At 44.0% G+C, this 25,358-nt stretch overlaps 1 protein-coding gene across 14 annotated transcripts in view; it reads left to right on the plus strand.

Annotated features, from left to right (window-relative positions):
- LOC310874403 (calcium/calmodulin-dependent protein kinase type II subunit gamma) overlaps positions 1–25,358 on the plus strand; it is a 78,272-nt gene that overhangs the window by 20,343 nt on the left and 32,571 nt on the right. For all 14 annotated transcript variants that reach the window (XM_083787181.1, XM_083787191.1, XM_083787194.1 and 11 more), the window contains exons 4-12: positions 6,787–6,841; positions 7,042–7,107; positions 12,433–12,505; positions 15,946–16,048; positions 18,022–18,105; positions 19,588–19,682; positions 22,298–22,420; positions 22,590–22,673; positions 23,603–23,645. In XM_083787181.1, the coding sequence (XP_083643307.1) occupies positions 6,787–6,841; positions 7,042–7,107; positions 12,433–12,505; positions 15,946–16,048; positions 18,022–18,105; positions 19,588–19,682; positions 22,298–22,420; positions 22,590–22,673; positions 23,603–23,645 (726 nt within the window). The remainder of the gene's footprint in view (positions 1–6,786; positions 6,842–7,041; positions 7,108–12,432; positions 12,506–15,945; positions 16,049–18,021; positions 18,106–19,587; positions 19,683–22,297; positions 22,421–22,589; positions 22,674–23,602; positions 23,646–25,358) is intronic.

The raw sequence follows: 25,358 nt of genomic DNA on the forward strand, positions 1-25,358 counted from the left end.
AAAGAGTGCAAAACGACTGTGAAAAGTGGACTGGTTATGATCAAATGGTATAGGTGTGGGGTTGCAATGGCAATCAATTGACTGAGGCAGATTCTGGGAATTGTACAGGTGAGCGGACTTAGGCTCATTAGGTCCACTGGCAGAGCTTGACCAGAGCCTTTTGTGGTGTTTCTGGACAATGGTGTGTACTACTGAGTCGACTCGAGGCTGGGCACTGCACTCCCTGTGGTGGTGTAGACTGTAGAACGTATGTGTCAAACTTGAAGTCGGTGGGGTGACTGGTTCTCCAGTTACGTGGATTACGCACGCACGCACGCACGCACGCACGCACGCACGCACGCACGCACATACAGCGACGTGGTGCATTTAGTAGGATAGAATAATGGTCTTTTTCTTTCTTACTTTTTTAGGTATTGAAAAGGTCTTAAAAGTCCTAATAATGCTCACTTTACTGTCATCTGGGAACCCCCCCAAAATCATGTGGGGACCCCCCTGGGGGTACCTACCGACAGGTTGAGAACCCCTGGTTGTTTCTCAAACATTTTTATTTGAAGAGACCCCTAGTTAGATATGCATTAGGCCACGGACCCCCATATTTGATATGGGGGTCTTGCTTGCCGAGCCAGGTTGCAGCACATAGGGCAGCAGCCTATCTCTGTTTCTGTAGCGCTATAGGCGGCTTGATGTGCAAGTACATAAACAACTTCTAGGGCAGTGGTTCTCAAAGCAGGGTCCGTGGACCCCCAGGGTTCCTTGAGGGGATTCAACGCTCCACTCCACGTTCACTGGTGGTGTTGTGAATGGGTATGGTGTGCCATGATGGTGTGGAAACTCTGTATTCTGTATTTCGGTTAATTCGGTATACCATTAGTTTCGCTACGGGGCCATTCGGTTTGGTACGCTGGTACGGTTCCGTTTTTTACAGCCCTGCCGATCTGTAACAAGCTCACTACACGTGTTACAAATCACCCGTGGCTTCCTGTGAGGTTAGGGTTTGGGATAGTGTTAGTAATGGTCGGACTAACAGGATGTCGGACCAATGCCATGCTACCCACCCGCCCTGCCCGACTCAAAGATTCATGTGACCTTGATATGACAGAGATCGATAACTACCTCTCTACAACACCACTCCTCAGGGATGCCTGGCAATGCAGGTTTAGGTAGCTACAGTAACATTGCATTCACCTGGCTGACTGTTATCCCAGGACTAACCAGTCCCTGAAAGACTATTCGGCATCCCTGAGGAGTGGTGTTGTCGAGCGGTAGTTATCGATCTCTGTCATGTCAAGGACACATTCATTTCTTTTTGTCGGGCAGGGCGGGTGGAGATCTGTGTTTAGAATGTTTCGAAAATATTCCACTGTATTCCAAATATTCCAGCTGTAATGCAAGATTTTTTTAAGCACCAAGTCTCATGCAGAGCAATAGCTGCAGCCTGTCGTAAAAAATATACAAATGTACAAATTTTCCTGGTGGCCCACTGGAACCCCCGCAAGGACCCCTATGGGGGGGGGTCCATCAGACCTCACTTTGAGAACCACTGCGTAGAGCAGGAATGGAGGGTCGTGGGTGCAGGGGATATTGGCAGGGGGTGCTACTGCTAAACCAGCGACACCTTTTTTAACTGGCCTCCTCCTTAGTTTCCTCTTTTCTTCGCTGTCCTAGTTTCTCTGTCATCCCCCCAGGCACACAGCACACCCCTCGCCTCCTCTCTCTCTCTCTCTCTCTCTCTCTCTCTCTCTCTCTCTCTCTCTCCGTCTCGCTCCCTCCCCCCTCTCTTGACATATACCAACACGGGCCTGGTTGAAACTTTGGACAAAAAGAGGGCACGGAAAGAGACAGATGGGATGGAGAGAGAGGAGAGAGCGGCAGTGGGAGACAGATGGATAGAGAGAGAGAGAGAGTTGGAGGATGGGAGGAGGAGTGAGCGTTCTCTCTCTCTCTCGTTTCGTGCTGCAGGGCCATCCTATTCCTGCGTCGTCGTCTTATTGTTATACAACTGATACTTTTATTTTACATAACCCCGGCATGGCCGTTCTGTCCTGTCCTGTGCTGCTGTCGCCAGACTGGGCTGTGTAACCTGCAACCTGCTTCATCATCATCATGCCAGCCACCGCCAGTTATATTGTCATGCCTTTTAACCCATTAGGACCCGAGGTCAATTCTACAAAATCCTTCTAAATCACTAGTTCTCACACTTCCCAAGATTACAAAAAAAGAAAAAGAAAGTTAAAAAAATAACAGATGTACAAGCTTGCAGCACGAAGTGACACGCTGTGTGAGCTTGTATATCGGCAAAAAGCTTGTATATCGCAAAAATTAAAAATGACACGGATGCTGTCCTGGTTTTAATGGGTTTAAGGAACACCGTCTGTCACTGTCACCACGTTAAACATTCATTCATTAAACCTAGTTTAACCTATTTTGGGGCATGTCATTATATTACAGGTCCATCTCATTGAATTAGAATATTGTGCAAAAGTTCATTTTCTTCTTAACACATTATGTGCCCTTTTAATCTTTAAAAATGGTGACCCAGGGTGCCCACTTTTTTTTACTTTTTTTTAACCAAGACGTCCACAGACGTCCTGGGCACTACATGCGGTAATTCATAGGACGTCTGTGGACGTCTTGGGCACAAAATGTACCCATTGCCCGCTAGCATTTATTGAAAAATTAGGATCTAATTGACGCCAGCATTTTTTTTATTTGAGCTCTTATTTTGAAAAGCTGCCATTTCCGGTCAGCTAGCAGTAGACATAACCTAGGAATCTACACGTAGCTGGGCAGGCCTTGTTTACAATGTGAATCCAGACCGGAGCTCTGGGGAGCTCCACATCGTCAGCTCTATGCCGTCAAAGACACGTTGTTTTGACCAAAAATGCCATCTGGGACAAGGAATAGGACATACAGGCGATTGAAAGAAATGGATCTAAAATGGAAGATCCAGTGCTGTGCTAACAACACAGCTAGGTAACGTAAGTAGCATTATGGGTCGCTCGATCGAATGCACTATAAAAGCGCAATTGACAAAGGTCTTCGGCAATGGCGTTAAGCGTCAGTATCAAAATTAGGCTTCAATTGACAAAGGACTGTCAATTGAAGCTTGCACGATTAATCGGTAGCATAATCGGAAATTGGCCTTATCGGTATCGGAATGTGTCTACAAAAAGTGCTATCTAAGGCGTAAGTGCTACGGTAAGTGCTACGGGCCATGATGGAGTCTGAAAAGGTGGGTTTTCAGACTACAGTGGAAGATTGGGAGTGAGGCTGCAGTTCTGATTGTAACGGGAAGTGCATTCCACAGTTTTGGAACCAGATGGGAGAAGAGTTTGGATCGAGTGGAGCGTTGTCCCGGCGTTTTTAGTGAGGGTACTTCCAGCTTCCCTGCGTTGGCTGATCTGAGTGAGCGGGAGGGTTTGTAGGGTCCAATCATACTTGCAAGATATGGGGGAGCCATACCTTTGGTTGCTTTGAATGCCAGCATCAGAGTTTTGTATTCTGTGCGGGCAGCGACCAGGAGCCAGTGGTGGGAGCGGAGAAGGGGGAGACATGTGAGAATTTTGGCTGGTTGAAGACCAAGCGAGCTGCGGAATTTTGGCTTAAAGGTATATTCAGTGATTTCACTCAAAAAACCTTAGGTTTCGTTTTTGGCTGTCGGACCCAGCCTTTCGTCCAATCAGGATAGAGAGTCAAAAACGAAACCTAAGGTTTTTTTTACCCCCAGGGGTTAACTGGGGACAGGGAGGAACTCCTTATATGGCCAGCACACTCTATAGTAGGGAGGATTATCACAACAAAACAAAAAAATAAGTGATATTTGAATTAAGTGAAATCACTGAATATACCTTTAAGTGCATATTCCGGTAGGCCAGTAAGGAGGGAGTTACAATAGTCAAGTTTTGACAAGACTGTTGTCTGGATTAGGAGTTGGGCTGACTCCTGGGTGAGGAACGGTCTAATTAGTCCTATTGGTGTTGGGCCAAGCCCCTAGGGTCTAGGCTTGTTTCCATTGTGGTCCTCTGTATAATATCGGTATCGGAGTCAGAATCGGTATCGGCAGTTATGACCCTACAAATAATCGGTCATAATTTCATAAGCGTGCACCTCTAGTATATTGCTTATAGCGCTTTTCTTTTTGGGCATGACCCCGTCTTATAGCTTCTTGCAGCTATTAGTATTATTATTACTATTAATTGTGTTCATATTGAGTAGACGCTTGAACATGGATGGTGGATTCGAACCCCCAGACTCTGTCTGGTGGGCAGCTACATTACCACTGCGCTGCCCGAGTGCCCATTTGAAATATAATCTGTGTGTTACTATATATTCACTGTAGGGCAAACTTTCCCAGCAGCCCATAACACTGAAGAGTCTAATTATTGTCTCCACCAGGCCGAAGGCATGTGGGGAGAGTATGTTTTGCACTCCGTCCGTCCGTGTGTCCGTCCGTCCGTCCGTCCGTGTGTCCGTGAACAGCTAATCTCGGCCACCGTTAACCCGGTCGATGCCATATTTTGCACACACACTCCCTGGATGCCAACGATGAACCTCTGCCCCAAACTTTCCAGAACGGCCTGTTATAGCGCCACCAGGAGGCCGCTTTGTGCAAAACAAGTTTTTGCACAGTACACCTACAGATTTTGTCCAAACATCACGCAAATTGGTACACAGTCTCTCTAGAGCCATTCAACGAAACGGGTCTTTCAGATTTATCAGACTCCATCCTGATTGGTTAAGATTGGCTTCCAAAGTTCACAGGAGTGCTCAGTTTCAAACAAAATGCTGCAAATCATGAACACATCGCGTGATTTCCGTGAAATTGTGCACCCACATTCCCACTAGGCCGAGGACGAAATGCCACATGAACAATTTCAACTCAGCCTCAAGGTGGCGCTATAACTGGCCGAAAAGTGTTTTTACCTCTAACTGCACGGATCTGTGGATAACCTGGTGGAGACCTGTGCCCGGAAGGGCACTTTTTCTAGTTATTTATTTTTTTAGCATTTTCGCTTTTCTGAAACATCGTCCAAGTCGTGTTGAAAGGTTTACCCTATAATGTTAGTGGGGTAAATTATTATCAATGTGAACAGTACAACCTGTGCATGCTAGCTTTTTGGCCCTTGGTGGGCTGTGAAATTGTCATTTTTTTAAATTTATTGTGGTGTTTGTAGCAAAATGGTGAACTTGACTTTAGAAAATATGAATAAGGTTAATGTAATTGTGGTCATGGACTGAAACGGGTGTGCCGCCTGTGCCGGGCGGGTGCTTGCCCGTCAAATGCATCACAGGATTTGTAGGGAGACAGAATGACCGAAACAGACAGAATTTGGTAATACTGGCTATTCATCCCATGCCTATAATGCACTATAAACACACTTGCAATGCATTATAACAACTTAACAACATAAGAACTCATAATGAAATCATGACATGACTTATAAAGTCAAAGATTATAATTATATAATGACTTTATTAAGTCATTATAGAATGCTTTCATTATGTGTGATTATTATTAATAGAGCTTGATGCATATTTCTGAGGGCTTATAATGAAGTGTTAAGCTGATTTTACTGCTATATTAACTATGCCAATATCACATCTCAGATGCGGGATGCATCTAGCAAGTGTTCCTGGAAAATATATTTTAAATTCCCTAAGGGGAAGCACTGCAGAGCAGAAGGCCCGCAACACTCCAGATTAATAAACAAGTCTCAAGGAGACAATGTCATGAAACGATGAATGTCCTTTTCCCATGGTTTTGTTTACCTCTCCATGGACATACAATGGATGCTTTTCAAGTTACCCAACAGGTCTTCCTCAGCGCTGAAGAAGGACATTTGTGCTTGCCGTTTTCTCAATTAAGACCTGAGGCAGATTCTGAAAATGTTTTTCTAAACGGTTTTCTGAAAAGCTTAAGTTGCTGTAATGTATACTATAACTAGATACTAGATATTAGTCTGGAACTTCGATGTGGAAGATTTATTTCCAAGGGGAAACTGATACAAACGGATTACCATTTGCATAGTGGGCTCTGATTGGTCACCCACAACCCTGGGGTGAGCTAAATGTAAGTGTGCCAAACCAATCTCCCCAGGGATTTCTTTTTTCTGGTCTGGTTTCCAGGCTACAGTGGTTCTCACTCAGTTCTCATGTCGAGGGGTCAAGGACCCTCCAAAATGATATGAATTTGGCCCCCGACCGCCATCTCAAAATATCATGTTCCAGGGATCGCCAGAAGTAAGATTTGAGTTAAAAAGGTTTGTTTAAAAAATATTCAAGATAACAAAAAAAATAGCAGATCTACAAGCTCGTAGCATGGCCTGCAGGGCGATGGGGTAGGATTTATTCATGGGAATGTCCCCACGTCACAGTTTGTGGCGTTAATTCTGCAATCCCCAGAATTCAATGCGAAGGCATGGTTTCGATCAGTTCTTAAACCCATTATTACACCTAGTGGCAGACAGGAGAATGACTGTAGGTTCTTTAACTTCTTTTATTTAACAAATAAAAAAGATTATGTCCAAGCGACTATGAACTGTGGCGCTTTCGATTTCCTGCCTCGTCGGCCACAAGGAGATCTTTGACGGACTTAACACCTTGTATTGATCATCACTCCTGCCGATAAACGTGGAGCGATAAGGTTGAAAAGCTGTGGAGAATTTCCTTTTGTTTGCTTTAACTGTTCCTGCATTCATTCCCATCTTTCTCTCCCTCTCTGCCTCCCCCCATCCCCATCCCCTTCACCTCTCCTCCCCCTCATTCCGTTTCTTTCTCTCCTTGCAGTGAGACTCCATGACAGCATTTCAGAGGAAGGCTTTCATTACCTTGTCTTTGACCTGTGAGTATCTTCTTCGTGCACACACACACACACACGCACGCACGCACGGGTGCACACGCTGTGACATTTGAGATTGTATCCATGCGCGTGACTATGGTCTGTTTGTATGTGTATGCTAACAGCCTTGCCTCTCTCTTTCTCTCTCCCTGTGTGTCTCTCTCTCTGCCCCCACTCTCTCTCTCTCTGTCTCTGTCTCTCAGGGTGACAGGGGGAGAGTTGTTTGAAGACATTGTAGCCCGGGAGTATTACAGTGAGGCCGATGCCAGGTATGTGCTACTGTCTCCCATGGTGAACTAGTCCACACACAAGAACTCACTCTAAAACACGGCCCTCTTTTTGAGAGTGTACAAACGGGTACACTTCCATTTACACGCTGTCAAGAGTTGAATTAAAACTGAGGATTTTTCTGTGTAGCCTATTAAACATGGAGAAATAATGAACGGGCAGATGCCAGGTATGTGCTGCTGTCTCCAACGCAACTCGACACAAGAACTCGCTCTAAAACGCGGCCCTCTTTTTGAGAGTACAAACGGGTTCGTTCAGTTCCATTTGCCCTCTGTCAAGAGAGTTGAATTAACACTGAGGATTTTACTGTGTAGCCTATTGAACATGGCGAAATAATGAACTGGCAGATGCCAGGTATGTGCTGCTGTCGCCAACGGAACTCGACACAAGAACTCGTTCGTTTCCATTTGCCTGCTGTCAAGAGAGTTGAATTAACACTGAGGATTTTACTGTGTATGAAACATAGACGAAATAATAAGAGCAGGATTCATAGGCACGGACAAACTCACAATCTCTCCGTCTCTCACACACACATGCGCATGCACACACACACCCCCCTCTGGTGATTATTGGTCTGCTTGTATTCCTGTCAGCGACTGCATTCCTGGTGTCAACGAGTGCATCAGTATGCTACCCTCTCTCTCTTCTCCTCCCATCTCTCCAGTCCAACACTATAGTCTCCTTTGTCTCCTACTGCCTACGCTGTCGTCCTCTCCAGTGTTGATTGCGTCAACTAAAACTATGACGAAAATTGTTCGTCGACTACCTTTTTTTCACTGACAAACTACATAAAAACTAAATAAAAACTACGCTAATATCAGGGAGGTAAGAAAAGTAATTTTATGTATCTGAAAATAGCAGCTCTACATGCTCACAACGCTTCATGCTGCGACGCGTTGTGAGCTTGCAGATCGGCTGTTTTCAACATGCAACAAAGTGTAAAATACATTTTAGTCGACAAAATCAACTGTAGATTCAGTCGACTAAAATTATTTTTAACACTGAAACATTCCATAAAATATGAACAAATAAAAAAATCATTAAATTGTATTCAAAGGATTAGACTAAAACAAAAAACAAAAAAACAAAATTGGTGTCAAGCTCAACACTGATTTATGCTTTCCTCTGCCCATGTGTTCCCATGTCTTCCTACTGTTGCTGTGTGGTGCTGGCTTATGGGTCTGCTGTCTAATTGGATTAAGGGGTCTTTTGTGTTGTTCTGCACAAGGGGGAGGGCTTTAGATGCACATTTACAAATGCACACACATAACAGTTAACGCACACGCATACGCCAAGCTTGACCTTTCACCCTGGCTGGAGCATGTCCAGAGTGACGCAACTATTTTCAAGTAGCTGAATTATAAAATGGGACTTAAGTAACATCATTCCCAAACCTTTTCTCATCTCACGAGGAGAAAATAAAATGAAATGGCTACTAGCGGCAAAGAGAGTAGCTGTCTTTTTCGACCAATCACCTGCGGAATGTAAACGGATGTGCACAACACGTTCCTGTACTTCCGCTTGGACACTTTTCAGTCGCAGTTCTCATCCGGCCTGGTAGGGTTTAAGTGGTTAAACCTCATTGGCTGTATAGCGTAGATCACCCCCCTCCCCCCTGTTAGCCCGGGGATGAGGACGTAATTGGCTGTAGGTAGGAGAGATTTTGCCAGGCTGTGATGCACTCACACACATCTGTCTTCACATTGGTTGCTCCCCAGTATATGAATGTCCAGTTGCCCCCTGGGTGCAGCCGCTGTCCTCTGTCACTGTAGACACAGCCACATGTCCCCTGGGTGCAGCATGGTCCCCTGTCACTGTAGACACAGCCACATGTCCCCTGGGTGCAGCATGGTCCTCTGTCACTGTAGACACAGCCACATGTCCCCTGGGTGCAGCATGGTCTGCTGTCACTGTGGACACAGCCACATGTCCCCTGGGTGCAGCATGGTCCCCTGTCACTGTAGACAGAGCCACATGTCCCCTGGGTGCAGCATGGTCTGCTGTCACTGTGGACACAGCCACATGTCCCCTGGGTGCAGCATGGTCCTCTGTCACTGTGGACACAGCCACATGTCCCCTGGGTGCAGCCGCTGTCCTCTGTCACTGTAGACACAGCCACATGTCCCCTGGGTGCAGCCGCTGTCCTCTGTCACTGTAGACACAGCCACATGTCCCCTGGGTGCAGCCGCTGTCCTCTGTCACTGTGGACACAGCCACATGTCCCCTGGGTGCAGCATGGTCCTCTGTCACTGTGGACACAGCCACATGTCCCCTGGGTGCAGCATGGTCCTCTGTCACTGTGGACACAGCCACATGTCCCCTGGGTGCAGCCGCTGTCCTCTGTCACTGTAGACACAGCCACATGTCCCCTGGGTGCAGCCGCTGTCCTCTGTCACTGTGGACACAGCCACATGTCCCCTGGGTGCAGCATGGTCCCCTGTCTCATGGTTGTGAAACAAGGGTATATATTCCTGTTAGAAACCACCAGTCCGTATTAAATAGTGTAAAAGAAAACATATTTTCTTATTCTTTATTTATTTATTTTCTAATTTTTTAGCAATTAGCAATGTTTTTAGAAATAAACCCCACACAATCCTAAACTGTCTGATTGGTCGTGTTAACTATGGTATTATTGCTGCCCTCGTGAATGTCATGCGAGTTTAGAACTGTTTACCACTCAGATCCCATAGCCTGGAAGGATGGTTGTGTGCATAGTTTACACCATAACACTGACAAAGGTTAACGTTAAGAAGAAGCAGGCTTCTAGTGGGTTTCTTAAAATATGTACACACTCTTGCACCTAAGCCATCTTTTTATTTTTATTTTTTTTTTGTTGGCGTTTTTCCAATCCCTTTTTTCGACCCGAATCAAAAGGATTATGGTTGCAGTTCATGTCATCAGTAAATTAATGGGCTTCTGGAAACGGGTGGACTCGGTAGGTCAGTGTTGAGCTCTATTTTTACCTGACAGGTAAGGGCACTCACTGTGTGTGGCTGTTTCAGCTAGTGGTTCTCAACCTGTGGGTCGGGAGCTCCAGGGGGGTCCCCACGTGACATGACCTTTTTAGCCTGAGAAGGTTGAGAACCACTGCCCTAGCCTACCAGTAGGAGACACTAGTACAGCGACAGAACACTCTTTCCAGCGTCCCCAATCACTTGTGTTGTGCACCCGGCCAAGCCTGAGGCAACGATAGGAAAAGGAAGCACACTACAGTACCTGTCCAGTACCGGTGGTGGGCTGGCACTTCAACCCACTTCAACCACATATGGTTGAGGGGAGCCCCTCAGGGCTCTGTACTAGTGTATTTTCTGTTGTTGTGGGGGGAAGCTTTCACTGACAATAGCCAATCGACAAGCTAACGGCGCGTTGTGACTTGTGAGCTTGTCGATCTGCTATTTTCTGAGAGGGCTTTCCCCCACAATACGGATGCCTGCGGTCAAACCTGTGCCACCCAGACAAAAGGCAGGTTTCTGAGATGTCTACATTCCTCCTCTGAAACACACAGTGCGTACAAACTGTGTCAAGGAGAAAGAGCGAGGATCACTTCTATGAAGATGGGTTGAAAATGGTTGAAACGGTCCTTTATAGTCAGGCGATATTAATAAAATCTGGGAATACATTTCTTACTAAGAATTTTCTTCACCAATGTGTTTTAAATTGTAAAGGTGTCATACATTGGTTTCTATTCAACCACCCTAGGATAATTTGACAGCTGCTGAAAGTTGGGGTACCATCAACAACCAATACATGGCAAAATATTCTAAATTTAATTATACTTTAAGTAGCATGTGACATGTCAAACTAGGGATTTTTCATGATTCTGAACCCATTCCAAGCATTAGTTTTGCACGAAAAACACTTCTTGGGCTAAATTCGATCATTGCACAAATGAGCCCAAATGTGCTGACCTTGTCACATTTTGTGATGACGGCTATGGCAATTTTTTGCCAAAGGAGTGTTTTTCTGCAAAACAAATGCTTGCAATGGATTCAGAATCATGAAAACCCCCTAGTTTGATGTGTCACATGCTACTTAATGCAAAATGAAATTTTGAACATTTTGCCATATATTGGTTGTTGGTTGGGTGGTTGAATAGAAACCAATGTGGGATGTGTTAGTAAACACCTTTACAAACACATTGGTGAAGAAATGTATTCCCAGATTATTCTGATAATATTCCCTGACAATTTAAACAAACAAAAAAAAAGAGGAAAAAAAAAGATGCAGATCTGCAAGCTCACAATGCCTCGCATTTCAACAGATCATACTGCAAAGCTCCTTTTACGTTTTTAGTTGTGGAAAATATTTTGAAAACATTTGAAAAAGTTAACCTTGAATTGTGTTGTGGATTTCACCTTGACCTACATTTAGCTGGTTTTGCTGAACGACGGTGGTGGTGATTTTGAGGAGTGATGTAGTACAACTGCACAAGGACATTAATTCATAATCGTATCAAACAATCACATGCATGATCAGTTTTAGTAAGTAATTAATATATGTCTATGCAGTGGATTCCTCATGGAACCTGCCATTAGGAGCTGTGTCAATGTGTGAATACCTCAAATCATAAAATCATTCGTTAGATATTTGTTTATCATGCTCTTCAGGAAACACTTTTCGTCGTTTTTATAATAATAATGCATAGGATTTTTATTAGTTTATGTAAAGCAACTTCATTCTGATAAACTAGTTCAAATGTTAAACTATAAAAGAAAGGTAAACGATAATTATTGTTTTGTGATCAGAAATCAAGGCATTTACAACATTTTCATGTCGAGGAACCCCAAATTGATGTTTAGCACACAGACCCTTGCCTGAAAATAGTTTGTTGCCAAAGACCCCAATAAGAGAAAAATGATTTTCCCAAACTAATTTAAATTTCAATAACTAATTCCCCCCCCCCCCCCCCCCCCCCACACACACACACACACACACACACACTTTGAGTTCTAATGATGTGTTTTTTTTTCTTCTTGTAACGAGACCAATAATTGAAATCCTTGTCTTGTCCTCTCAAGTTGGGGGCGGCGGTGGCTCAGGGGTAGAGTGCCTGGATGGTAACCGTAAGGTTGCCAGTTCGAACCCGGGCTCCCCCAGATTTACTGTCGAAGTGTCCTTGAGCAAGACACTGAACCCCTAATTGCTCCCGATGTGCTAGTTGGTGCCTTGCATGGTTTCCGCTGCCATCGGTGTGTGAATGGGTGAATGTAATGCACAATCTCTGTAAAGCGCCTTGGATAAAGGCGCTATATAAATGCACCATTTATTTACCTCTTTCTGTCTTGTCTGTCTGTCTCTCTGTGCAGTCAGTGCATTAGTCAGATCTTGGAGAGTGTCAATCACATCCACCAGCACGATATTGTACACAGAGACCTCAAGGTGAGTGCCTTCCCGTTTCCGTGGAAACATCACACGCACTTACACACGCACGCATACACACACGCATACACACACGCATACACACACCTCCGCTCGTGGCCATGGCAACGCATGCATCCATGGAGCTTCTACGTCGCTCCATCTTGCGCTTCCGTGTCTGTCGGGTGGAAACCTTGTATGTCCAAAACGCTTACTTTTCAGGATTCAAAATCTAAAGTATAGCAAAAAAAAAAAGCAGATCTACAAGCCCAAAACACATCGCAATTGCTGCTTTTGCTATTTATTGTTGTGTGACACTGACTGTAGTGTGACAAAGTAGGGTATTAATCTTCGAAAAGAAAAACATAAAAAGTTAAATTATGGAGATCATTTGATGAAGAGGTTTTTGCCTGACAGTGACCTCTCTCTGTCTCTGGTTTGAATCTCCACCCCCAAATCGATATGTGTTGTCATGCTGCTGCGGACCCCCATCCGAATTTATTTGTGCTAGTAGGGACCCCCATACGAGAAGATTTGTGTAAAATAAGTAGCCTATTAATAATATATCTTTTAAACGTTCGATGTATAAGCTCACAACGAGTCTCTTTAAGAGTATTGTGAATATTTTTTAATCGTCAGAATGACTTTAAACAACATTAAATTCACTTTGCCACTCACTTTGCCACTCGATTTGCCATTCACTTGATGCATGCGCATACCCTTTATATGTGGTTGGAATGACTTTGATGCTATTCTAACTACTTTAGCTGGGGACCCCCTGGGTGGACCTGGCTTTGAGAACCCTTGACTTATGTGTTCTCTCTTTCTGGCTGTCTGTCATGGCTGCCCTTGAACATTGCTTTAAGCCTCCGTGCGCACCGTGCACGTGTGTGTGTGTGTGTGCGCGTGCGTGTGCACTCATGGGGGCACGTGCAAGTTTAGAACAGGCGAGGCATCAACACATGTTGGTGAAGGTTGACTCTCACCAATGGCAAGGAAAGATGACACACACACACACACACACACAAACACACACACACACACTGTTGTGACTATTGTGAAACGGTGCATTATAAGAGATGAGGCGAAAAGCGCAGATGAACCTCAGGGGTTGCCATGACAACTCAAATGACAACAGCCTCCTGAGTGGCGCGGGGATTGTCCCCTCTATCTCGCTGATTGGCCGACACGCAAGGAAAGAACCGCCCTCCTATCTATCTATCTATCTATCTATCTATCTATCTATCTATCTATCTATCTATCTATCTATCTATCTATCTATCTATCTATCTATTTTTTTTTTTTTCTTTTTTTCCCCCAATTGGATGATTATTATTATGAACCCCAGCAGGGGAATATTAGCCAGAAATGGCTGATTTAGAACTGACAAAAGGGTCACGTCATGAGCTTGCTTGTAGATCAGCTATTTTTGGCGTAGACGTTCAAGTTCAGGGCCAACTCCGGTCCAAGTAAGGCTAGAGCAGCGGTTCTCAACCTGTGGGCCGTGAGGATGTTGCATTTTCTTTAAGTATTTTTTCTTTAAAATTATGAAAAAAAAAGATTTAATTGAGATACTCATACAGTATATGGAAACAGTATACTATGTTGGTTCCATTGGTCCAAGCTAGAACACAATCGATCAATTGATTGATCATTAAAACAAACATGCTCCGAGCACCACTTTAGTCTCATTTATACTTGGGTTGCATGCTGGTAAATAGCAGATCTACAAGCTCACCACACGTCACATTCGTGACACGCCATGAGCTTGTAGATCTGCCATTTACTGAGCACAACACCAGCACATAACTTAAGTACAAATGAGGCTTTAAGTGTTCAGACGGGTGGGGTGGTTGCGGTCTCGTGGTCTGAAGCCCTGACCCAGAAAAGCTGGAGAACCCACTGGTTGAAACCCAGTGTGTTTCAACCCTTTTCATGTCATCAAGGTCCATTATTCATTCTGCATTTCAGCCACGGACCACCATTTGATGACATTTAGCCTTGCAGACCCAAAACTAAAGAATATTTAACACATCTCCATGCTGTAATAATGACGTTGATACCATAGGAGAGATAACAGGACAACGTTGATCAAAATAACAATTCTTCTACATTCTCTTAATTGTGTAGACTGTAAATTAACTTAAGTAATGCAGATGTGTAACAATAATTTAACTCTCAACCTATAAGGGTCCATTTGGTTACCAACTCATTTAGCTGGGGACCACTAGGGAAACCCCTCAAGGGCCACTGGTGGTCCCCGGACCACTGGTTGAGAACCACTGGTCTGGAGGCTTTTAAGAGGTTAACCCCTTAGATTGGATTTGGACATCAATCACAGCAAACACGATCACCATCGTTTTTACAGTATTTCCACAGAATAAATGGAAAGCGAGCGAGTTGCGACCAACGTTTTGGACCCCGGCTGGCGCGCATGTTTGCGTGGTGTGGATGTGTTTGCAGACACACACACACACACAGACACACACACACACGCGCACCCCCCCCCCCTGCGCTCTGGGTCAGAGTATAACCGCATTACCTCTGCTCCTGTCTGTCTGATTTGTTGGCCTTTTATCCTGAGTGGGGCTTTTACTGCAGCTCTTCATGTTCAAACTGCCCAAACAACAGCCATTTAGAACACGCATACATGCGCACGCACACACACACACACACGCACACACACACACACACACACACACACACACACACGCGTGCACATGCACATATGTGCATTTCTGTTACCATCATTGAGAGGACTTCCACCTTTTTGGACAGCAATTTTATGAATGGCATTTTAAATATTTTTCAGGGGGCCATTTTTAACCCCTTACCCTTAAAGCTGAAAATGGCGATGTATAATCGGCCTCAGATCCTAATGGGTTAATATAAGTGCACGCACACACGCACGCTCCAAGCAGAAGAGAGTACACTTTCCATTTAGCATGCAGTCTGCAGTGCTGCCTAAATGACTCCCAAGTGGTATCCATGGTTACGAACCCATGCCCATATATGGCGCTGTAGCAAGAATCTCAACCACACCGTTCCTCTCTTAAGCCTGAGTTATACTTTGATTGCGCGGGCGTGCCAAAGATAGCCGATCTACAAGCTCACAAAGCGTCGTGGGCGCCACGCTTTGTGAGCTTGTAGATCGGCTATTTTCTATGTATGACATTGGCGCGAAACTGAGCATAAATAAGGCATTGTTTTCTCTCTCACACACACCAATACCTTGCCCGCAGACACAAACACGTGCGCTTTCATTCAGTTTCTGAGGTGTGTCAAATTAAATGCATCAAATGTGACAGTTTTCAAAGCTCAGCAGCAGCCGTCACTGCAGGAAACTCGATGACCGTCACTCCAGTGACCACTACTCTCTGTGACTGTGTGTGTGTGTGTGTGTGTGTGTGTGTGTGTGTGTGTGTGTGTGTGTGTGTGTGTGTACTGTATATTTGTGTCAGCCTGAGAACCTGTTACTGGCCAGCAAGATGAAAGGAGCCGCAGTGAAGCTGGCAGACTTTGGCCTGGCCATCGAGGTGCAGGGGGACCAACAGGCCTGGTTTGGTAAAAAGGACACACACACACACACACATTAGTGCGGCTATTATCTGATCTACGATTATATCTGGCATTTAGCGCCACATAGTTGGCCCACATCCAGACACACACACACACACACACACACACACACACACAACGGATGTGATATAATAACTCCATTTGTAAAGCACTTATCAAAGAAAGGTTACAGAGCGTTACGTTAAACTAAAGAAGTAAAATAAAATGGCAACAGATTTTCAGAAATGTAACATTAAAGGAGAATGTCATGCTATAAGGCTTTCTTACCTTTCGTTGCAGTTGTTAGGTCCGCACCAAAGTGGTCCAGGTATTATTTTGTGCAAAAATGCATTATTGGCCATTTCCTCTACCCCACCATAAGCCCTGAATGGGGTGCTGGGTTTTAGTGCTAATTCGCTTATTTCCGTCGCTTGAAAATCAACAGTATGTGTAGCATGACATTTTACTGCATAGTAACCCCGTTGCTGTGTTCCAGCCGTAAAGCGTGAAGTCTCGTCTATCGCGAGACCTTGCGAGACTTCACGAGCTCCATCCACTTGCATGGAGCTCGCGAAGTCTCGTGAGACTTCGTGATAGACGAGACTTCACGCTTTACGGCTGAAACCCAGTTTGACATGCATATTAGTCTCCAGACCTCCATTTAATGGCATTTCTATCTCTGGGACCCCCAATTTATATTGTAGTGTACAAATGGAGCCAAATGGACCCGTTAGGGTCCATCCTCTCAGAGTTACAGACCCATAAGGGTCCATTTGGTTCCAAACTATCATTTAGCTGGGGACCCCCTGAAACTCCCTCAAGGACGCCCCTGGGGGTCCCTGGACCCCACTTTGGGAACCGCTGGATGAAGGGACTTGAACGGCAAAAGCCAATAACAATGAACAGTAAGGGCCTCTAGGGTGCTGCGGCGTTCACCCAGGCGGTGAGACGGGTCATGTTGCGGTCATTGTACTTTAGCTTGGATCAGGCTGACGGCGTCTGCCTGCCTGCCTGCTGTCTCCCTCCCTGTACAACAGTGTAGGGCTGGGCAATTAACCCAAACATATAATCCAAACACATATTTAGGGCTGTGACGATTACAACATTGAAGTTGACGATTAATTACTGACTTATACTTTAAAAGAACTGTAAAATTGCACTGCCAGCTCTCTGATCCAAGCTAAAGTACAATGACCCGAGCTGGCTTTCTGGTGTGAAGTTCATTTGACTTACGTTGGAGTGGTTGGCTAACTGAAAAACAAAAACAAAACATTTTTTTTTAAATAAAATACAAACCAAATGCATGGCAAGTGCGGTCACCCATGTGAAGAATGCTGCACGGCCCGCCGTGGTGCCCATATAATGGAAGTGACTGCTTCACACTTCTGAAGCCTATGCGTTACCATGCCCTTTTTTGAGGGGTGCTAGACTCTCCTATGTCCAGCTTTGAGTATTTGTGTAAACACAAACATTGTCCTAACACAAACATTGAATGCCATTGACAATGACTGGCCATTTTTGAGTGTTTGTGCAAACACAAACATTAAATGGCCAGTTTTGAGTGTTTGTGCAAACACATACATTGAATGCCATTGATAATGAATGGCCAGTTTTGAGTGTTTGGGTAAACGCAAACATTTAAAGAAGTCTTAAAAAGACAAGAGTGGCCGCACACACTGATAGTCAAAGTGCAGATTATTTATTAGGATGCAGAGTAGGAACCAACGTTTCGGCAGGTGCCTTTGTGCCTTCTTCAGGCACAAAAACACAAACATTGCCTAAACACAAGCATTGAAGACAAAAGTGAGGACACAAAATTTGATTAGCCGGACTGAGATGATGTATGATGATAAGAGTGCCCATCACTTCACACGGGTGTAATATTTATCTATCCATTTAGCTGGCGAGCCCCTTGAACCTCACCAAAGCAAAAAGAAACGCAAGGCATTTATTGTGAATTGTGTTTTTCTTTCGGGCAGGTTTTGCAGGCACCCCTGGCTACCTCTCACCTGAGGTCCTGAGAAAGGACCCCTACGGCAAACCAGTAGACATCTGGGCTTGTGGTGAGTCTCAAAACAAAGTCAAGCAGTAACAAACTTGTTATTATTATTATTTTATGGTTAGCCAGATATAATTTACAGCAAATCTTTATTAAGCAGTTTGCAGGCTAAAACTATTGGGTTGACACACCTCAGTTGTACCTGTCTGATTGATTGATTTGGTAGCTTGTAAGATTGTAGATGTCTCCAGACTCTCCACTATGACGGCTATTGTTTTGGTACAGGCTGTCCTTGAAGCAGCTACAGTAGTATAACTATTGTGCTGTGTGTCATTGTACTTCTCCACATATCATTTACATGAAAGGTTTCATGGCATTCATTTTTATTTTTCGTTTTTCCTTTAGGTTTTATGACCTCAATTACACCCAAAAAAACTAAACTTTAAACATTCAGTGGAACATTTCTGTGGTCTGGAGTTTTCGCTGTTTGGAAGCCTTTTGAGCTGCAATCAAAACAGGCAAAACAGTGAAATCTGCTGGCAAATCCCATTGATAAATGTGGGATTTGCAGGCTGTGACATCATAAACAACAACAATGTATTACAACAATCCCTTTAAAACATAACCATCACCACAACCTAAAATATTGTCTCGACTCCTATTGCCTCAACAATTCACCGATCAATCCAGAATTCCACTACACTCCTGACGAGTGCCCACCCAGAGCAGCCAATGGCATCGCCGGTAGACGAGCCACAATCGGATTTGGCAAGCTGTGGTGGATGGAAATGTTAATTACCCGTTTCCAAATTGCACATAGTACTTGATGATAATCTGTGTTAATCTAGCTAACATTGCTAGCTACATCATGTGAACAGACGTCGCACAGCACAGCCAATGAAAACAGGATGGGAGTGTGGTTTCCATGATTTGCTGCATTAACCACTGTATTAAACCCTACTTACTTGACTGGGGTCTGCTTCTTTTGTCCCTATAAAAAACCAAATACCTTTTGCCAAAAAACATGACGCTGAGCACTCACTGCACAAGGCGTTGCTTCGCAACGGCCCTGTAAAAAAAATAGATCTTAGAGATCCGGTTTAATATCATTAAAAAAAAGACCCTAAGACGTCCCCACTTGTCCTGGGCCCTCTACAGGTGTAATTATAAAGAGTGTGGAGACGAAAGGAGAATTTTCTTACCTTAACACATTATGTGCCCTTTTAATCTTTCAAAATGGCGACCCAGGATGCCCACTTTTTAGACCCACTTTTTTATGTTACGGTGGTTCACCTTTTTACGGCTGCCCATTTGGGACAAAACAATGTGGGGAGTATCTAGTCCGGAATTCTCCTTTAAGACGTGCCAAGTTCAAGTGTTTCAACACAAGATTTTGCTGTGGACAAGTGCCTTTCAACTGCTCAAAGCAGTAAGGTGTGTGTGGTTTGAAAACTGGTGTAAAAAAAAAAAAGGGGAAGCCAAGGCCTGGCCGAATTACAGTTTGTAGACCTGTTTTGTAAAAACTGCTTTCTCTTTGTTGTCCCAGGTGTGATCCTGTACATCCTGTTAGTGGGGTACCCTCCATTCTGGGATGAAGATCAGCACAAACTCTACCAGCAGATCAAAGCTGGAGCCTATGATGTAAGTGTGCGTGTGTGTGTGTGTGTGTGTGTGTGTGTGTGTGTGTGTGTGTGTGCGCGCGCGCGTGCGTGGCTCCATCATTACAGTATACTGTATGCCTGACTATACCCACATGTGACAACTGATCATGTCTGTGTTTGTTAATATTTCTTAATGTAGCGGTTGGCCGTGAGGATCTTGCAAGTAGTGACACAGAATAATTGGCTAAACACTATGATTTTAATGATTGTATAACAAGTATATAAAGTTTGTCTTTAAATCATACTATGTTGGTTCCTTTGAGACAAGCCGGAACACATTCAGCCGATTGATCATTGATATAAACGTGCTCTGAAAATGCATGCGGCCCACCCATCTGATGGGCCGTTATCTGATATCGTGTTAAGTGGTCAGATGGGTGGAGTCTATACATTTATGGAAGGATGATTCATTATTGCTTCAACATGTAACTTTATAATGTTGTGATACAGTATATAGTTGTTAAAAAGTTACATAGTGCTGCCTGTGTGTGTGTGTGTGTGTGTGTGTGTGTGTGTGTGTGTGTGTCTCTCTCTGTCTCTGTCTGGGGGAAGGGGGGGTGCAGTGCAGGGTGCAGGCTAGGTAGCTTGTGAATGTTTAATAGTGTCCAATTGAGAGCCAGTCCAAAGCTATTGATCCTATCTGGGCCTCCCTGACGCATTGCAGAGGGGCTTGTGTGTGTGTGTGTGTGTGTGTGTGTGTGTGTGTGTGTGTGTGTGTGTGTGAGAGAGAAAGAGAGTGAGCGAGCGCAGGGGTAAGGGTAACCTCCAGTCTTGGTCTCAGTGGTAATCAGGTTACAATGCAGTTTCCTGTGTGTGTGTGTGTGTGTGTGTGTGTGTGGGGGGGGGGGGGGGGGGGGGGTCTTCCACAGACACTGCCTGCCTGTATTCCTATGGGAACTATATTTTTTATTGATATGGTAAGAACATTATCAGTGATGGTTCTTCTATCGGGTCTCCTTCCTGAACACACTCTCTGTCTCTGCCTTGGACACACATTTGAGGAATTTCATTGAATGCCCAGGCACCTATAGGCTACTTGTAACAACTGCGTTAACTGCGTCTTCTAAACGGGGAGTGTGCCAAAACAAAATCAAGTGCTGTAAACGGTTTTAAGAGTAGGTATGGTTAACTTGTGAATACTCAAAAAAAAGAAAAAGCTGATCTAACAAGTTCGCAACGTGTCACATCAGGCTGTGAACTTGTAGACCTGTTTTCATAGAAAATAGAATAAAGTTTTGAAACATTTTCGCCGAAACTGGCATAATAATGCCATGCCCCAAATATAGATGTCAGGTTGAACAAATATTAATAAAGACGTGTTTACAATGCTAATAAATGTGAATAACTGAATATATGATTCTGGCCACAGTCACACTCGCAAGACGAGTAGTGAGAATATTTACATCAGCCAACTTGACAATCATAAGCATGCCATTGCCATGGTTTTTCATTTGGGGATTCAAGCATACAGAGAAGGCACGAGGCGACGGGCGAGCTTGCGTAATGTTATTACCTCACAGATCCACTGAGAGACTGCATCAGCACTGCAGAGTTTGTTGGTTTTCTGTGCTGGATTGTTCAAATGGAAAGCCTTACGTGTTGGCGTTTTAATAAAACAATACGACTTAATTGATTTATTTGAATATATATGAGCGCACATTGATTAGATCGCGAGACTAAAGGGGGTGTAAGTGATATTGTTTAGTTGAAACAAAGTTTATGTTTTGTTTTGTTTTTTTGTTAAAGTTAAAGCTCTACTGTTATGCCCTGTCTCTCTAGCTTTTTTTTAATGAACCGGAAAATTCATTTTCAAGTGGGTTGCCAATTTCATCCAATCAAGAGAACCCATTTATCAGCTTCAATTTTATACTGTCCCAGTTCCAATTTTGTCACAGTAGCTCATTTACCGTTTCGTCACTTCACTTCCAATTTCGCTTGTTATCCTCTTATCTTGTCTGAGTTCTCTCTCGCGATTAGATGAAATTGGTATCCCGACCTGCAAATTTTTCTGTTTGTTTTTTTAATGGCGAGAGAGAGAGACGCGGAGACCACCATTACAACAAACACTATAGCAATGATTACTATGGAAATGTAGAGCTATTTAACACTTAAAAAACAATAAAAACAAATGCACAGCACCTTGAGTACATGTACCTGAGTACTCGGAACAGATTGCACATCCCTGCTTTCTCCAAATCCATATTTTGCAGAGGTGGACAAGTCACACTGGACAGTAACTTGGTACTGTACATTTACTTGAGTGCTGTACTTTTTTTAAGTATTATTAGTTTTTTGTTTTTTGCAAGCTGATGACTTTCACGCTACATTTGAATTAGAAATATTGTACTTTTGACTCTACTACATTTCTAAAGGAGGGACTCTTGCGACCCTCTTGCCATGCATGCGCAATTATGTGCAAGAAAACGTGCTATGTACTTTTTAATGCTTGAGTATATACTTGAGTATATACACCACTGATAAATTGTGAAACAAATATTTTACCCCTCTCCCTACCTCCCTCCCTCCCTGTCTGCCTGCCTCCCTCTGTCTCTCTCCCTCTCTGTCTCCCTCCGTCCCTCTCTCTCTCTCCCTCAGTTCCCGTCTCCCGAGTGGGACACGGTGACCCCAGAGGCTAAGAACCTGATCAACCAGATGTTGACCATCAACCCGGCCAAGAGAATCACTGCCGACCAGGCACTCAAGCACCCTTGGGTCTGCGTAAGTACAGACAAGACACCCCACACATACACACACACACAAAGTTCTTACACAGTTGGTTCTACTCGAGTCACTATTTTAAAGTAACGACAATACTCTGTCTAGACTAGAGTGGCTACTCAATACACCTTTCAGTCTAAAATTACTTTTATTTGTTGTCTTCCTACAGCAACGTTCAACAGTGGCCTCCATGATGCACAGGCAGGAGACCGTTGAGTGTCTCCGCAAGTTCAACGCTCGCCGAAAACTCAAGGTCACCATCTTAGAACCCACTATAGTGTACTTTTATTTTTTTCATCCAATCTATCTGTGCCTTCTGTCTCTCTTTCTCTCACTCTTTTCGCCTTTCTCTCTCTCTCTCTCTCTCTCTCTCTCTCTCTCTCTCTCTCCCCCCCCTTCCTCCCCTCCATCTCTTCCTGTTCATGGTGTGCAGTGGTATAAAGTAACTAACTATGTGTATGCAAGTACCGTACTTACCGGTAAGTATGATTTTGAGGTATGTTTAGGTCGAAATATTGTACTGTTACTACACTACATTTAATGATACGTAGCTTGCAGAGTCAGTTCAGTCAGATATACTCAAGGGGCTCATTCAGTCTTATGCAAGACCCACATGTCATTCGCTGACGTGGCAATCAGCTGAACATTTGGGCGGGGTATTTAAGCTCACCTGGAGTCTGGATTCTCCCTGTGTTCCTTCCTCTGCATATGCGTTCCTGGTGTTGTTATGCACGGTTTGCTCCCACCGCCACCCCAGCACCACTGCTGGGCTCTGCTATTTCTGTTCCCCATGGGGGGGATGCCAAGATAAAATGTTATATGCACACTTAATATAACACCTTCAGCTCTGTATGCATTTGGGCCATTTGAAAAAAAATCTACAAGCTCACAAATCTATTTTCAAAAGATTTTAATACATTTTACACATTTAAAAACTTTGAAATGGGACGTTCTGCATAATGCGTACTTTCTAACTTTGGTACTTTAAGTACATTTTGATGCCAATTCTTTTGTACTTTTACTCAAGTAAATTATGTATCTCCTTTTGAACCCTTACTGGTAACAGAGTATCTCTGCACTGCAGTTTTTATACTTGTACTTAAGTAAAACAGGCGAGTACTTCTTCCACCGCTGTCATGGAGCCCCTCGGTCACATCTGTGCTCCTCTGTTTCCTCCTGCAGGGAGCCATTCTGACCACCATGCTGGTGTCCAGAAACTTCTCGGGTAGGTGCCGTCCTTCACCCCCTCCCTCCTCTTACTCTTCTGGAAGAGAGGAGGAAGGGAGACGGGTAGACCCCCCCCCCCCTTCTCACACACACACACACACACACACACACACACACACACCCACACTAACCCGACCATCCAGTGTATATAATTAACCATATGCGTGTGTGAACGTACAGTCTTTGCTGAATCGTTGGGGTTTACAATAAGGTTCATTGTGTTAATTTCTGAATTGTGTTAAAGAGTTACGTTTTATAGTGATACAATGTTTTTGCAGCATGATTTAATTGTAAGCAGCCCAAACATATCTACAGTATGTCTGCCATGTAGACTCGATGTGGGCTTGTTGATAACACAACCTACCCATGCTAATGTTTCTCTCCCCTTTGTGTGTGTGTGTGTGTGTGTGTGTGTGTGTGTGTGTGTGTGTGTGTGTGTGTGTTCTGTCGTTGCTGGTGTGTGTGTGTGTGTATGTGCTCCTCTGCTATCGAACATGGAGTGTATGTGTGTGAGAGAGAGAGAGAGAGAGAGAGAGGGAGTGCTTCATTTTATTGAGCGCTTTATGTTTGGGGTCAAGTGTGGTGCTTAAAAAAAAAAGAGAGACAAAAAAGGTGAACATTATGATTGTGTTTTATATCCACTGAGAGGTTGTATTTGCTTGAAGCCCAAGCTGTCTTCAGCCTGAAAGGCACCAGCATATTATTCTACTGCTAATGATTTCAGCCATGCAGGGCCTATATAATAGTGAACCGTCAGGGGCCGGACTTGATATATATTAGGTTTTTTTTGTTCGCTTTAGCCCATTTCTATCACACCTCATCCCAGCCTCTGTGTTGGATCTGTTGTAATACAGGGCTGTAGCCTGCATGTGCTGTTTTAATAAAGTTATAGCTGACCGGGACCGCGGCTCCCAACACTGCTCCCCAAGAACACTCACTGGTGCTACTGGGTTATTTTAAGTGAGCATTTGCGAAATATTTCGCTTATGGGAGGTTTTCCTTTGCAAAACCAAACTGCCCGCTCGGTTTTGCAAAGGAAAACCTCCCATAAGCGAAATGTTTCGCTCACTTACTTAAATAACCATGGTTACTAAAGTAACCTTTCTGTTTCTGTCCTACCAGGTGAAAGCAATTCAAGTCGGTGTCGGTGGCAATGTTTTTTCTAAACAAGACCAGTTGCAATAGTTAAAAGTTCTGTGCTCTAATGGTAATTATTTCTATAGAGCAGGCATTTTCAATGTTTTTCAAGTCAAGGACCCCTTAGTTGAGGCAGTGATGAAGCAGGGACACCTCTCTCTACATATTGTATAAGATTGTGTTGCAGATTAAAACCTTTTCCATCCAGATTGCATAGATGGATAGCTTCATGACCTGGACTTGTTTGACAGCACTGTCATTGTGTAGAGTTGTGTTGGATTCATTGTAAGGTGTATCCAGCTCTTTGGCAAACAGAAAAAGAAATTCTCTGATCGGGATACCAATTTGTATCCAATCAGGAGAGAGAAAGATGATTTTATCAGCTTGAGTTTTATTATTGTCCCAGTTTCCAATTTTTGGTTTCATCACTTAAAATCCCACTTGTTTATCCTGTATCCTGTATGAGCTTTCTCTGCTGATTGGATTAAATTTGTATCCTGGCCTGGAAATTGTATTTCCTGTTTATTAAAAACCTAGAGAGAGAGATACATGGAGACACTGTTACTGACTAAAC

This window comes from Protomyctophum parallelum (genome assembly GCF_964188405.1).
Source record: "Protomyctophum parallelum genome assembly, chromosome: 17".
Lineage (NCBI taxonomy): Eukaryota > Metazoa > Chordata > Actinopteri > Myctophiformes > Myctophidae > Protomyctophum > Protomyctophum parallelum.